The 16,724-nt window shown below is 38.9% G+C and overlaps 1 protein-coding gene across 3 annotated transcripts in view; it reads right to left on the reverse strand.

Moving 5' to 3' along the window:
* Nucleotides 1–16,724, reverse strand: part of GRIA4 (glutamate ionotropic receptor AMPA type subunit 4) — a 219,543-nt gene that overhangs the window by 79,198 nt on the left and 123,621 nt on the right. For all 3 annotated transcript variants that reach the window (XM_069014697.1, XM_069014706.1, XM_069014717.1), the window contains exon 4: nt 11,327–11,511. In XM_069014697.1, coding sequence (XP_068870798.1) covers nt 11,327–11,511 — 185 coding nt within the window. The remainder of the gene's footprint in view (nt 1–11,326; nt 11,512–16,724) is intronic.

The following is a 16,724-nucleotide window of genomic DNA, read 5'->3' on the forward strand; positions in this document are numbered from 1 at the left end:
TTTTTTTCTGTGAGTAGCAAGGTCACTGACTTTGATAAAACCATTCGCACACTTGCATCAGCATCTGAACAGGGAACCTGGCCCCAAGTCATCCTCTGTGCTCTACTACTGTGAAATGGATATTGCACATAAATTATTTTAGAAGAATGCTTAACTTCTATAGAATGAAATGTCCCTTGTTATGATTTCTAGAAGATGGAGGTCAGTACAGCTGGAGTGAAAAGGACTTATTTTCAGTTAAATCTCTTCAAAGGGTGATAGCTGTGCATTACCAATTGGACTTTAACAAAGGCTTTCCGCTTTGCTATTGTGTCACAATCCACTGCCTTAAGAAAAAGAACACCTGCAATAAAATGAAGTCAGTCTAACACAATATAAAAAGTGTGGAGACTTGTTAAAGACAGAAGATTGAGACCTGAGCTGAAATATTGCAGCAGAAAAGGTGATGATATAAACCACAACTGAAGTGGGATTTTATACAATATCTGAAGCCAGGATAAATCTTTCACAAAGCCATAAAAAAAGCAAATGAGAAACAAGCCTAATTTTAACAACTAGTGCTCAGAAAAGGGCATTCTTATTGGGGAAAGGGTGGACAGCCACTAGAGAGGAGGCTAAAGAAGGCAAAAAACAAAGCGGATGTGGCTTTTTCTCTCTTGTGAAGGCAGGTGCTGAGCCAGAACAGGGGTATGCACACACGCCCCTCACACGCCTGGGCAGAGAACAATGCTTCCCACACAGACCCCATGTTCACCACCAGCTGGCAAAGCAGAGAGCCCTGTGCAGTGCAGGAAGCTGCTGGGGAAGAAAACCTGGAGAGGTGGCTCAAAGGTCATTTACCAGTGCCCTGAGCATGGCTAGTTGCTTCCTTCTGCTGCTAAAGTTGTTTGCATTCAAAGCCTACTCCTATCCTAAATAGGATATGCAGACTTGTAAGGAAAAAGGAAGCAAGTAAAGAGATGAAGGGTGTAAGAAGAAGATCACTTCACAAATCCTTTGATGCATTCATATTCATCCTCTGTCTCCTACTGCCTATTTGCTCTTTCAGAAACTGAAATACCCTATTTCTCATGTCCAAACCTCATCCGTTGTGTGCCGCAATAACAAAATGCTTTCTTATTACTGTGCAATGTGGGACAAATACTGTATGCAAAATCCCAGCTTCCTCACAGAAATGAGCCTATCCAGAGCTCCTCCTGGCTCTGCAGGGTGAGGAAACTGCTGGTGGCAGTGCTGGCGGCAGGCTCCTTCAAGGAGAAGAACTATCAGTTTGTATTGACATTACAGTGTTGCTTAGAAGCAACTCCATAGACCTCTAGGGAAAAAAAGCCATGGAGAGTAAAGAATGATGAAGAAAAGGCACTTAATGAATCTTCCATTTCCTCTGGGACTGAGATACACAGAGAGTTGTTGCTATGTCCCTGAAGTGGTACCAAGTCTAACAGTGCTGCTGCCAGCCCACACTATTGTGTGCTGTGCACACACCAAATTCTTTGGCTAATGATTTGCTCCTGTGGTTCTGTGGGAGCAGAACTAAACCTGCCTTTTATTCATGCAAATCTAATTGACAAAGGGGGAAAACTGCAGACATCCCATGCTATTTCTGAAACAAGAGATAAAGAAATCTACATTATGCCATTAAACTACATGTAAAAGCCGTGCTGTCTCCTGATAAATACTCATCTGTGTTGTGCTAGTGATCCTTTGTGCCAACACACCTCTGTGCTCACAAAAAACAGGGAAGCAGAAAAAACTCTGCAGGAATGTTTGAGCTAGTACTCTGTGTAACTCACGTGTCTGGGTAATTTTTGCCTTCCTGTATTATGCTGCAATTTATCGCAAAGTATCATGTTTTAATTTATTATTATCTTAAATAAAGTATGCTAGTAATCTAAATATGATTTGCAAAAATGCCAAGTGCTATCTTCAGTTAGTAGACACACTGGAAACTAAGATGAGAAAACAAATGTTTTTAAAACCAGCCAAATTTACAATTTGATCAATTTTGAGAAGTTCAGCAGTCAAAGATTACTTTTTCAAGTTTAGCACTCCTGTGACAAAATAAGAGGAGATCAAGAAGCAGGGGAATATGTCATCTTCTGTACTTTTTCTCTGCACACACATTTATTTGCTTTCATTTTGATGGTAATACTAACTACTGCTACTACTACTACTGCTACTAATTCTTGCTGTGACAACCTGCTCCACTTTACCTTTCAGAGAGATTTTGTTTTCAGTGCAAACACATACATGATATTTCTCAGCAACATATCTCAAGACCCTTTAAGACTGAGGTGTCAGTGATGTCAAGCAACACATTCAACAACTGAGTTAGACAACTGTGAACAGCATTCAAGACACTGAGCAGCTACTTCCCTATCAAGCTTATTAATAACAATTGTTAGCTGTTATTAATTAGTTTATTGGCTTGCAATTTTTACAAGATTAATGACACTAGTACTTTGTGACAACTTCACATCCATGTGTAAATTTTAATATTACACAGGACAATGTAATTCCTTTTATTATTATATACTAGTTCAGCTGTGCACATTGAAGTGTTAAATCTGTGCCAGATGCTCCATAACAGTTTTCACCTCTCTGTTTAAAGGCAAATAAGCCCTGGATGAGCAGTGAGGCTTGATCTTGATGACACAGAGCACTGACAGAGCTGAGAAAAGTCCTCATCTGCTGGGAAACATCCTATTTAATTCTTATGGGCTGGCAAGAGCAAGGTGAAGAAAAAAATACACTGGATCAGCCTATCTGGTACACCAGGAGCTAGACTGATGATCTCTGACAGCAAAACTGATTCACTATGCAAAATTCAGAAGAAAATGCTGTTCCCAGTGGACATTGGAAGGCTTTGAACACACAGAATGCTGAGGTTTCAACTTTGTCAGATGGAGACAGTGGGAGAGGACGGACTGCTACAGATGGAAGAAGAAAGGAAATCCATTGCCACTCATGCAGAAAGGAGAAACATTTATTTTCTGAATATAGTCCTCATCATGTGGATGTGTTTATGGACATATCTGTTTGTATAAATAGAAACACACACTGTCATGTTACTGCATATGAAAAGCCCTAGAAGACAGAAATTAGAAGTAGCAATATTCTCTTTCAGAAAGAAGTATACATAAAGGTCCTAGGAAAATGCAATTACAGTTAGCTTGTGTTTTCAGCTTGCTTTGCTGAGCTTCACATGAAGGTCATTATGGAGACACAACTGAACTGAATTTCTGGTAAAAATCTTCCTGAGAGGGCTATTAGAAATAAGGAAGAAGTAACAGTGTACTCAATAGCAGAGAATTAGAAACCAAAATGCTGGAGAAGCACCTGCCTGGCTTAGTGAAGAACTTTTTAGATGTGGTCACACAATGTAGCATGAGGTTGATCTGATCACCCCAGTATTCATTCTGATGCAAGCACATTATGGGTTTGCAAGATTCAATACAAGATGATACACAGTTCACTCACTCATAAGGTATTTCTATCTCAAGAGCTGCCTATAGGTGTGTAAAGAGAGTACTGCAAATCAAAGGAGCTCTTCTGTGTACATCTGTGCCTTATTTCTTGGCCTGACTCTCAGCCTGACTCACCAAGCACAGCAGGACAGGCTGGGTGCACACCGGGTAGGAAGAGGCTTTGCCAGAAGGCTCCTGGGCTTCTGGTTTGAGTCTACCATGGGCCAGTCATGAACCCTCATGGCAGAGAAAGCCAACAGCCTCTTGGACTGCACTGCCAGCAGGTCAGGGGAGGTGATCCTGCCCCTCTGCTCAGCTCTGCTGGGCTCCCCAGTACGAAAGAGACATGGACATACTGAAACAGGTCCAGAGAAACACCACAAAGGGTATTGAAGCATCTGTCATATGAGGAGAAGCTGAGAGAGCTGTGACTGGACCAGCCTGGAGAACAAAAAGCTCAGGCTGATCTTAGCAATACCTATAAATACCCAATGGGATGGTGTAGGGAAGAGGGTACCTGACTGTCCCTCAAGGGGTACAACAATAGGACAAAAGGCAAAGGACACAGGTTGCAACACACAAAATTCCAGATAGATATGAGGAATTCATTTTTTTCTATGAGGTAGTCAAGTAGTGAAACAGGAAATAAAAGTGTTGTGGGATCTCTATCCTTGGAGCATTCAAAATTTGACCGAATGAGTAACCTGATCTAAGGCTGCCCCCTTGACCAGCAGGAGTGATCTTGAGAGGTGACTTCCAATCCCAATTATTCTCTTACTAAATTTATGGAATAGAACTATTCATGTCAGTATGTCACAGTCTGAATTTCAAAACCAGTTCCAAAATGTGTCTGAAAGCAAATCTCAGAGCTCCAGGAGTCCAGTCTTTTTATTTTTATTTTTTATTTTTTTATTTTTTTATTTTTTTGGTGCCTTATTTGCTCTGCAGTGCTTAATACGAGCTGACAATGAGAATTCTAGCAAAAAAGGGACAGGGGAACAAAACTGTTAATTTTCAATTTCAGCACTTCATGGTTTTGAAAGCTTCCTTACATCATTTTACGTGTCTTTTTGGTACATATTAACAGCAAAAAGGAAAAAATATTCAGAGACCAGAAGAAAAGGGCTGAAATATTTATAGTTAATAACCCTACCCCTCATCATCTAAATGACTCTTAGCTTACAATTTTCATTGTAATTATCAAATCTGTTTGGAGTATTGACTGCATTGTGTACCTGAACACATTTCTGAGCACTGAACAAACTAGAAGAAATAACTGTGAGATCTCAGCTATGGCTGAGAAAATGACAGTCTGCTTCTCCAATAGCAAGGGTTATTAGTCTCTGAAGAAGTAAAAAGAACAAATACAGTGGCTGAGCAAATAAAGTATGTTTTCACCAAAATCTTCAAAATTATTTTCTGTGATATTCTTCAAATCTGACCACGATATCTCTGTTTTATTGCACTTCATCATTGCTTGTAAAATAGCAAAGAAATAATGAAAGAAATCTGTGACATATATTTACTGAAGGTAAAGTATCTTAGGAGAGAGTGCCAGGACATTTCTTTAAATGTGTGTGTTTTGCTATACATTTTCAGTCATCTTTCCTAAGGAAATAACTTTTCTGCTACTGAGCTGTCTCTGGGTCTGTTTATCAATTTTCCAGTAAAATATTTTTTAACACATTAGGCAATTTCAGTTATATTTGAAAGGAAGACAATATCTTTAAGACATTGTCTAAGACATCTAAGGCATTAAGTCTGTACAGTTCTTATTAATATGGGCTACTGGGTGGAGAACAGAGATCCATCTGTTTTAGCCACCGAAAGGACAGGAAGCACCAGGACACTACACCTCCTGTCTGACAGCTCCTAGTCAGGGTCACGGGTACTGACACCTTCCACACATTTCTTGATTTGCCATAGTAATTGCCATTGCCTTCTTGCTCAGTACACTTCTGGGAAGAAAACTTTTATGGTGTTTGTGGAAGTGGTGGTCTAGGAGAAAAACAGAGCCCATGAAAAACCAAAGGGTTATCACTTGTTTTAGTACTTCTGAACACTGTTTCCATCTGGTATATGTAGTTTCTCGATTGTTTCAGATTGTACTTATACAAATCAATCAATAAATAAATACTAATGTGAATAAAATTCTGTAGGGGAAAAAATTAAAAAATAACCACTTTGTTAGATTGGGAAGCCTGTCTTGGGGTTTCATAACTTCAGCTTAAACAGGTGTGTGGATTAGTTTTGTTTGAGCTTTCTCAGTAATAAATAATTTGTTGGCATATTTATTTTGAAACATGGATTCTGCATTTCAGATAGAAACTCAGTATTAAATACATATCAGTTTAAAGTAATAATTTTCTAATTTTAGTAGGTATACCCTTCAGCCCCAGGCTGACTTGACTTCTGATTTTCACTGAATGAGAAAAAATGCAAACAGATACACTATTTTTAAAAGGCAGGAAGAAAAATAAAACGAAAAGAAGGGGTAAGAAAAGAAGCAAAACTCTCAATGAACAGTTGTGTGTTTCTTGCTGTGCCGTATGTGGCAAATGACTCCTTTGGCCTGGACTGCTCAGATGCTGTACAGCTTGCTGCCAGTGTTAGTGGATTAGTTGGAAGGAAATGGAAATGATGTTACAATGGGCTTCAAGCATTCGTTTCATCTTAAGCAGAAAGTTCTTTGTATTAAATTCATGGCAGCACTTTAGGAACACAGCTTGTAAAGAAGAGACCCAGAAGCAGAGAATTTTCCATCCCTTTCACTGACTTTCATCCTTTCATTCTAACAGAATATTTTTGTGCTTTTAAAAGACCACCTGCTGAAAGTGCCGTGAAAAAAAGGGATGTCGGTAAACAAGGACATAACGGTCCTTGACAGAAAATGAATCACTAGAAATGCATTCTGCTATATAAGCTATAGCTGTTACATTAAACTATGCAGATATAATTTTATTTTTCTGTGTCTTTGTTTTAACTCCCTTTCTCTGTCTTGTCCTAGTAATCTGTAAAGATAATGGTAAAAACAATCCCTAATTTCATGCCTTTAGGAAAATGGGGCTTTGCCTCTGTCTCTAGTCACTTATGCAACATAAATAAAGGTTTTATGTTTTGAATTAAAAACTTGTTGCACATTTTTTTTATGGCTGTGTATGAACAGATGAAACAAAGGGCCACGTAAATAAACTGGGGAGACCCGAATCAGATTTAGATCACTTACAAGGTTCTAGAACACATTCTGTTAAGCATAAAAAAGTTTTCTATAACCACTAAGCACACATGTGCTTTCTCCAAAATGGAAACACACTTTCTGAAAGCTGTGTGGAAAGCTGACATGGAATAGATCTTCATAAGATCATGGAATCCTAGAATTGTCTTAATTGGAAGGAACCTTAAAGATTATTGAGTTCCAACCCCCCTGCCATTGACAGAGACACTTTCTGTCTTATTTTTACTGCTTTTGCGGCTCCTGCTCAGCAGTGAAACACACTGGTTTTGGGTTATTTCTGCAGGGGAGCAGCAGTGGTCATGCCAAGTATTGAACCCCCTTGTGTTAAAGACTGTGGGTCTGCCCCAAGTACGAGGGGCACGGGGAGGGAGCAGTCCATGCCAAGAGCCACACCTCCCCCAGCCACACACCACGACTACACTGGTCAATTAAAATGGGTGCAGGCCTGCTTCCCCTTCCCAAAGACAAATCATGTGCATTGCTTAAAGTGGGAAAGTAAACAAAACACTTCTGGCAATAGTCTTGGTGTTTGTGTGGTGTCTTTCGGAGCCTGGGACTGCAGGATGGTAAGGTCTGCCAGAGGAATGTAAAGGATGAGTTTCACTTCCAGTAACAAAAAGGTTTTCCTGGTTATGGCTGTTGTAAGCTGTTAAGAAGGTAAGGTGTTCTTTCACCACCCTGAGAATAAAGGATGAAAAGGAGCTAAAATTATCTTGGTAGGTTTAAGTTACAGCACGTTAGTAAGTGTAGGTGGAGATCTGCTGACTCAGGCTGAAGACACTGTCTCTCTTACTGATCATAGAGGGAACAACTCTTTGATGTGCGCAGAAATGGATGCCTTGCTTCAGTTTTTTGTTTAAACAGGGCTTTGAGCCATGCCAACTGGCACTAACACCAAACCCATGCAAAATGTTTCCAATAATCCCCAAATACCTCCAATTCAGTCTTGTGTGGGTGAACATGACCGAAGAAGAGCAGCAGAGCTTTAATAAGAAAACCATCACAGTCTTGGCATATCTTAGAGAGGGAAAGTCTGAAACCTTTGCTGAGATGAAGACAAGAGGGAGCAATCCAAGCAAACCAGATATAAACCCTTGAGTGCAGGCTGAATCCATCTTCTGGATTTAATGTAATGCCAGCCCTACTGTCCCTTTCTAGAAAGGAAATCTGAAAATGAAACTGCATTTCTCTGTATTTCACTATAAAAAGAAATACAGACTTGGCACTGCCCAAAATGTCACAGCTACATGAAACCTAAAAGGAAGACCTCATGATAAAAAATGCACATCCTGCGTTGTGCACGGGGGGAGTCTGGAATTCAGATACCTCACTGGGTTCCAGGAGAGAAGCTTTCTGTGAAGACAAGTCTCAGGTACAGAGTGTGGGGGTAGCTTCTACACACACACCAAGGTACATGGAGAGGAGAAAAAAAAAGAGAAAAACTAATAAACTAAGAAATACAGGAGACAAAAGGAAACAGGAGATGGTGCCAATAAAGTTGTAGAAGAAGTGAGGAAATAGCAAGGTGCTGTTTTTCTCCGCTAGCAGGTGAAGAGGGCAGCAAGCAGAAACTACCAGGTCAGAAAGTGGGCAGCAGGTATAGGCAGGGGAGGAGCACTCAAGCTCACTTCTACAACACAGCCAGTGAAAAAGTGCCCAGACTTCACTGCTTGAGGTACGCAGTCGTGAGAAGTGTGAACGTGTATGTACATGGGCGGTCAATTGAGAAGAAACCCACAAGCCCACAAGCCAGCTTCCCTCTCTTCATTAGCGTAGATTTAAGGGCAAAGCACTTTGAGTTATGGTCTCATTACTGAGATTTAATTACTTTTCCTAAATGTTCTGCAGAACATTTACTTGTACATTGCAAAGTATTACAGTATAGTCACAACTTAGGCTCTCAATTACAGGAGAACTAGGCAGGAAAGAAGTTGAGTTAATTAGACTCACTGAAGCTTAATCAATTCCTCTGTGTATGCAGGGAAGAACATGCCAACTTTTAGTCCATCTGTGAAGCCACCTTACCTGTCTGCTACAGGTTATTAAAGCCCTCAAGCAAAGGGAAAAAGTCAATGGCTGATATTTGAAAATGGTTATTATTTTTCATTTTCTACATTGGGCTAATTTATTTTTGCTAATTTCTTCCTTCCTATTTTTTGAAAACTAAATGTTTCTGTGTCTGAGACTGCTTCTAACTGCCCATCCTTAAAGCAGCATTTGGTCTTTGAAGGTCATATTGGAACCCCAAACCAGCACCTCAGGCCCATTTGTAGGTCAGCCTGTCTAGGAAGATGAGGACCTTCAGAATGGAGAGTAAAGCTGGAGCTTCTCTGCACACTTTCTCGAGCCTGGCTGTAATGCCATTCCTGCTTTTACAGTGACTGCTCCGTAGAAAGATGGAGAGAATCTCCAGACATATCGGGGAAGAAGTGAATTCACATGATATATGACTTCCAATTTAATTAGGTCATGCAAATATAAGTATGTATATGTTATATACATAGACAGTAACTACTGAGAGAAGAAAAAAAAATCTGTAAGCCCACAAGCCAGTTTCTTTCACTTCACTAGCACAGATTTAGGACAAAGATTTTACACTTAGGAGCAAATAAGCATAAGCACAAGTACAAAAAAGCTCATCTCCTAGGTAAAATTTATCCTACCCAAAATTAGACAGTAGCCAGATAAATCACTTCCTAAAAGTGATACAAGTATGCTGCATGTTAGGTGTTAACTCCTACCCTCAAGTCTCCCTGTGCAGTTAATGAAAAAACAGCTCAATTAGCTTTCAGGCTTGTCCTGTAGAGGTGTGAGACAAACTCACCATGTCATTCAGTCTGTTGTGCCCACACACTCCATTTTTATTTTTTAGCATGCCTGCATTAACTACCTATGCAAAATCCAGACCTGTACGAGCTCACTATGCAAGTGCTGATCTAGAAGAAAAATAAGTAGCAGCTCCTGGATGCAAGTAAAATGTACACGTGAGATCACTGAGATCCAAACATGTACTCAGTGACTTCATTTTCCTTTGAAACTGAGTGGATAGCCAGCAGGATCACCTACGCAGGGTGGTGGTGTACTTCAAGACTTGTGGTAACAGAATGTACTTTTTCTATGTCACATTTTCACGCCATTTAAAAGAAATCAGGTACCATCATGTGCACACACTGAGCTGAGGGAGAAATTGTTTTTCTGAATGTAATTTAGAAGACCCCCACATAGATGTTCTGCTTTACTATAATGTAGGCTGAACTGGGGGACGATTTCCTTAGAAGCCATAGAAAGTATCCGTTAAAACATAACGGCGTTCAGAATAAAGAAGAATATAATGGCCAAATGAGCTATCTGTAGAAACACAGCATTGTCTGTTCTTTTCTTGGCAATAGTCAAAGTCCTTGTTACATCAGCCACACTATTCATTCTCAGTTTCCCTCTTTACTTTCTGCCAGTGAAAGCAAAATTGATGTATATATGACATTGAGTACTATTTTATGCATTTATGAGTACTATTTTATGAATTCCTGTATCAAAAATGACATTTCATTTTTCAGTGACTTCAGAGGCAGATGCATCATGAATGGTTTTGCAACAAAATCTTCAAAGTTCTCTAATACGTTAACCAAGAGAAGCTGAATGGTGGCAGAGGGTCTAGCACCAGCAGATGGCATTCATTCCCTGCAATTCCTGCAGCAGCAGGAGGCACCGAACAGTGAACTTGCACCACAGCAATGTAATATGCGGGATCCTAAGAGAAGCAGATAGTTAACTGTAAGTTATTTTCCTGTTATTTGACAAAATTTTTCTTTCAAAGCATCATTTAATTTTTTCCATCATTTCAGGAAGGGCTTACACATAAACACTATATAGAGGTAGATTTGCCACTTCAGAGCTGCAGGGCTCGATATTCACTTTGCACGCTGGTAGCGATACTACCCAGTTCAAGCCAGTCTGTCTGACTCAGTATTTTCTTTCCCCAGTAGCATGTTTCCATGAATAACTGATGGAAGAACCTGACCTCTCTTCCCAGTCCAATAGCACTTTTATTCTATTGCTCTTCATGCTCCTAAACACCCTGCTAAGGCGCTAAAACTAGCAGTTTATATATTTGTAACAATTATTTTGAGGCTTTTTATGGTTAGAAATACATGACCTATGGCACTTGGCAAATATAAAGAATAAAGGACTTAGACATGATATTTTTTTCTCTCAAACAAAACACAGCATTACCCCCATGAAGGTACAGACTAAGAGCACACTGGCAATTCTGCAACACCATATTGTTCCACCAGCCCTCTGACCCTGATGCAGGAGGTATCAGGCATGGAGGTGCTGGAAAGTGGGACCAAACGTGCAGCTGCCCTGACTGCTGGCACCTTTCACCACCAAGCTCCTGAGGAGAAAAGGAGGGGCTCTCTGCCCTGACATGCCAGCTGCTAAGAGAAGTATTGTATATGAAAAGAAAATGGAACAGGCAAGTGGACAAACAAATACAGGCCCATGAAGTAAAAAAAAAAAACTAAAAAAAAAAATCAGTTTCATTTCCATTGAGAAAATAAACAAAATGCAATCTTATCTGGAGTTTCAGTAATGTGTTTACAGTAATGTTAAAAGCAGGTGTTACCTGTTCTAAGAGATTCTGAAGCCTCTCTATTTCACAGTCTATTACAAATTTCTTTTCTTGCCTTCGGTCCAGATCTTCTAAAAGCCGCCTGTAGCTGGCATCGTTAAAATTCTCCACACAGATGGCACTGACTTGCCAACTATTTTGTCCTGCTTTTTCCATAATTGCTTGAAGTATTGAATAACCTAAAAGAGAAGGATACAATACACTAGTAACACAATCATTGCGTTTTTCGAATAGGAATTGTCCTCAATCAATATTAGGTCTCTCAACATTTGTTCCTGCGGGGAAGGGAGTAAGACAATATTTGTATCCCTACCTATGCTGCTTGTCATGATCTGCACACAGTAGGCAATTAACAAAACCTGCAATGGCTGTGATCAGAATGCTGGGAGTGAGCATTATGGAGAATCGCCATACGATTCATACAAACAAACTCTTCCACTCAAGCATCAGATTCAGCTTCTCAGATTAGTTTTGTAAAGTTTCCGTATCTGGGCATTTCACCACAGCAAAGGAAAAATCTGAGCCCACTCATTCAGAGGAAGCATTTGCATACCACAAAAGCATTCAAATGCTTCAGTTTGGGTTGGTTTAATAACAACACTTTTAATGCTTTTAATGCTTCCTAGCATTAAAAGCAGCTTTTAATGCTTCCTAGGAAGAAGTCTTTGTTTCATTTAATTATACAACACATTTATATGCCAGTATGAATAGAAATTATATTAAACTGTTACAGAGCTTCCATATAGCTTGAATCAATGTATGTAAAGAGATTAGAGGTCAATGAATGAAGGGCACCAGAGAAGCATTAACTGTTACTACTGGCAGGATTATTGCTCTTTATCTGTACCACTATTTGATGCCGCCCGTGTTGTCTTTGAGGCCATTCACAGATGGGAAAGGCAGTGTCCTGTCAGAGGTCTCCCCCTGGACCTGCAGGGCAGGCTCTCTGCCTGCAGTCTCAGGCTGCCCTGGCCCACCATCCCCTCACCTTCTTCCCGCTCTTGTTTAATTTCTCACTGGGGATGTGCAGTACAGAGGCAGCAGGGGAGCTTATGACATGGCTTAGGACAGCTTGCAAGCCTCATCTTGACTTGCCTAACCAACTCCTGAAGCAGAAAGCATGTATTATTTTACTTTTCATCCATAGTAAGTCGGGAATTTGTTTAAAGAAATGAAGATTGTACACCTCACACCCAGAGTTAATGTTTAAAAAAGACAAAAAGAACAGAAGAACAGGTATGTTTCTCAATAACATGCTCATACAAATGACACAATTCAGAGAAGGTCCTTCTGTTTAGAACCACAACAGGAAGTATTGTGGCTTTTAACTCATTATCTGGCAGAATTTTCCCCACTAGCTTTAAATGAAAGATTTAACCTCTTAAAATTTTTTCTTAGTGATGTGGCTGCCCAGGGGTAGCCTCTTCCCCTCTTCAACAAGAGGATCCCATGCCAGAGTGCAATGACCCCCAGGAGTCATTTTAATGCACTTAAAAATGCCACTGCATGACAGATTCCCTGTAGAAGAACTATGAGCTATTCCCACAGACTTCAAGAGGAATCTTTGTAAGTTACATTTCAGAAAGAGCACTTTTGAGTGTGTGGTTCCTAACTAACTATTTAGTAGAAGACCTACAACACAACAGAAATCTGAGTTTGCCTCCGGTCAAATAAAAGTAGACGATAGTATCATGGCAATATGAAGTTTTTAGGACACATGAGAACCTGACTTTCTTGCAAACCTATGAGTAGTTATTTATCTACTGGCTCCTATAACATTTGCAGTCTTTGAAATATTAACTTAAAATTGTGAATTTTCTTATCATTATGACATTACGCACCAGCACTCCAAAATGAACATTTATTAGATTTTTTCCCTCCAATTCAGATGACATATTTTAGATAAAAATACTAACAATTATAATAAATACATAAAATGCAGAACATATTTTATAGCATAAATGAGACATTTATTTTATGAAACAGTATTTTATTGCAGGAAATGAATTCAAATACTCAATATATTGAGTATTAAAACATTTCTCTACTCAGCATATATTTTTAACCCGATGACTGTTATTTTTTTCAAAGAACCATCAGCTTTCCTGTTAATTGCTGCATAATTATTCTGCTTTTCCTGTTGCTATATTCAATCTCCTTTTTGTCTGTAATTATCTCTGCAAATCATGATGGGATTCTTTCCCAAACATTGTATTTCTTGCTTCATTTCCTATTCATTTCCATATATAGACGTATATTAAAACCACTCCAATGTTACAGGGGTTCCTGCTTCACTTACATTGTAAATTTGACTTGATCTTTGCTACCAAGGCAGTCAACATTTACTTAATTCAGCTTCGTGACACTAATTAACATTTTCTTTGATTCAGAATGAATGGTGTTTGAAGCAGCAATTGACATCCCCTCTTTCCTTTCTTATTTCACTTGGACAACTTAACTAAGATGTATTTTGATCAAACTGGTAATTTATCCCAGCATGAAGCATGACAAATATCAGACAAACACATAGAAAACCTTTTCTTCTATCTTGGATCAAGGTTTCACTTGCCACATTTCATTAGCAACTGCCTTCATTTAGGTATTTGAAGCTTCTGAGGCTTCTTGTCAGTAGCTGGCACTTAGATGTGGGTTTTCACATATAGGCACAACACAACTAAACAGCAATAAGTGGGTATGGTGCAATAACCTCCATCAGAAGGGTTCAGAATCCCTATGCAAGTAATCAGTGGTATGGTCATCTATTCAGTGTGCAGGAACAATTTCTAATATACCAGACTGACAAGGATGAAGTTTACACAGAATGAATAAAGGCATTCACAGGCTCAGTTGGCATAAAAATTAGACATGCTGTGGAGAATGCTTATTTGTCCAAAATAATTGGCTACAGCTGACAGGGGAAAAAAATTGGTTTCTGCAAACATTTTATAAGGCAAAAACCTCTGAAACCAACCTGGGATAGTTCTCAGAAACTGAATGCTGCATTTCTATTCAAGAAAAATTCCTAATCTTTAGAAAGATGTTTGCCCAAGTAAAGACAGCAGACATGAATATTATAGCTGTCATCTAAAAGGTACTTATTTTCTGTTTACCTGCTGTTTATCCTCAGTTATGCTACAGACAGATGAATGATTAATTTTCTGGAATACATTCCCTCCCATTTATTGCGAAATACTATTTGTTGCATGAAAGCAAACCAAAAAATCCCTAGGCTAGCTCATATCAGCTGAGCTGCACAATCCATGTTTTTGTAAACAACTTTTTTAAGAAAATGTTTAGGACTATGCCAATATACAAAAGTAAGCTAAGTTCTCTCACAAATTTTTATAGTAACCCTTCCTCATCAACTAATTCAACCTTGAAATGCAGATAACTCATTTATTAAAAAAGACAAATGGTCGTGTCCAAGCATAACTTTGAAGCCTGGAAATTTGTATCAAGAAGTTCCTGGTCCTTCATGGATCCTGCCTTTTTTTTTTTTTTTTTTTTTTTTTTTTTTTAATTTGCAAATCTATGAACAAAATAGAACACCAACAGAACTTCCTTGAAAGCACAGCTGAAGTCTTCCCCAAATGCAAAGACATTATATGCAAGAAGGACTTCTTTTTCCTCTTTATGGGACTGTATTCTGGGGAATTTTACCCAAATGACCTGCTATGAGAAGTCTACCAACTGATTTTTGTAGGTCACTGCTTAAATGTAGATACTATTAACAGCTGCTTAAGGACCAATAGTACCAATTCCACCTCAATATCCTGGAACCAAAACAGAGAGAGGGCAAGCCTGCAAAGATTTTGTTTTCTTCATCTCTTCTCTCCTTGCTTTTCTGTTCTCTGGACAGGTGGAATTGTGATGAACTACCATACTGCTATTTTCAATTTTTTTTCCCCAAAAGATAACACACACTCATAATGTTGGGAAAAAACCCCATGAACCACTCCCCCTCCCCAAACATGAAAATGAGAAGTTATTCTATTTGTTTCCTATAAAATCAAAGCTGGAGATCCCTACTGCAAGACATCTATGTATTGGGGTTGATACTACAGTTAAATACATTACAAACAAAATCTCAGATTTTTTAAGCCTTCTTTCCTCATTCCACAACATACTGGCATTTTTTCATCAAAAAATGCATCAGCCATAGAAAAATAATAGCATATGTGCACCTGGTGCTGTAGAGACATTAATACTTCTTCAGAGTCAGGTATCTTCCTGGGGGCAAAAGTGTGTAAAATGGGCAATTTTGTAGTCTAGGATTTCTCCTACTCACTGCAACATTGCTGTAATTGGAGCCTATACACAACCTTCCTCCAGCCAAGTAGCTGAAATCATGAGAAATCTTTTTGATTTTACAATTTCAGTTGCCTTTCACGCTTTTTTGTCTTCATCTAGGCTTTCCCCTAACCAATTTCATTTCAGCAGGCAATGATTTAATTCCATTTATTTCAATTTAAATAAAAGGTAAAATCTGGTATCTAAATCTCTTCAGCACGTTCAGGATAAACTGAAGAGATAGAGGAGCACCATCTTGACTTATTTTTTCTGCTCAAATGAACATTTTCCCTTTTTTTCTCTCTCTTTTTTTTTTTTTTTTCCCCTTGCTTACTTGCTTGCTTTCACCAGAAAATACGTCAGTGATCACTTACAGTGATATAATTAAATTTCAATAACTTTCATCTTCCAGCAGCCTTTTAATTCTGGGAAACCATTTCTCCAACCCTCTAAGCACAGGCAATCATTCCTGATGGTCTTGACAGGAGACAGACAGTGAAGTAGCTGCTTGCTCCAAACAGTATCACCCCCAGTCATAATTCTCATTTTGGAACTTTTGTGCAGTAACCTATTATTAATTTTCTGCAGTGAAGGGGATGCAATATTTACATATTAAGACTTTATTTTACTATGGGTAGCAGACTAACAGTACTGAATCACCGAGTTAACAGGTTAATAAACTTGGAAAGAGCATATGCAATATATTTGTTATGACCTCAGGCACAGAAAACATCTCTGACGATGGGTCTTTTCCAAAGATGGGCTTATATGGGCTCATATGCTGCACACTACTGAAATGCAGATTCATTTGCTTCTCTTTCAGGGCCAGTTAATTTTCAAATAGGAATAAATCCCATTCCCAAGATTTGTTATGATCCCAAAAGCCCCAGACAGTGCTGGAGCTACTTTATGAAAGCTACTTCCAACTGAAGGAATTCACATTAGGGTAAGTTTTTTATAAATCCAACACACAGCAGAAGTGAAGAATAAGCAATAAACCATTTGGTAAGGATAAGCCAATATATTTAATATTCAGAACTGGATTCATGTTGCTTAATTCTAGCTGTTTATAGAGTAGTTGTCTAAGTTAATCATCCAAGCT

Source organism: Aphelocoma coerulescens, chromosome 1 (genome assembly GCF_041296385.1).
Source record: "Aphelocoma coerulescens isolate FSJ_1873_10779 chromosome 1, UR_Acoe_1.0, whole genome shotgun sequence".
Classification (NCBI taxonomy): Eukaryota; Metazoa; Chordata; class Aves; order Passeriformes; family Corvidae; genus Aphelocoma; species Aphelocoma coerulescens.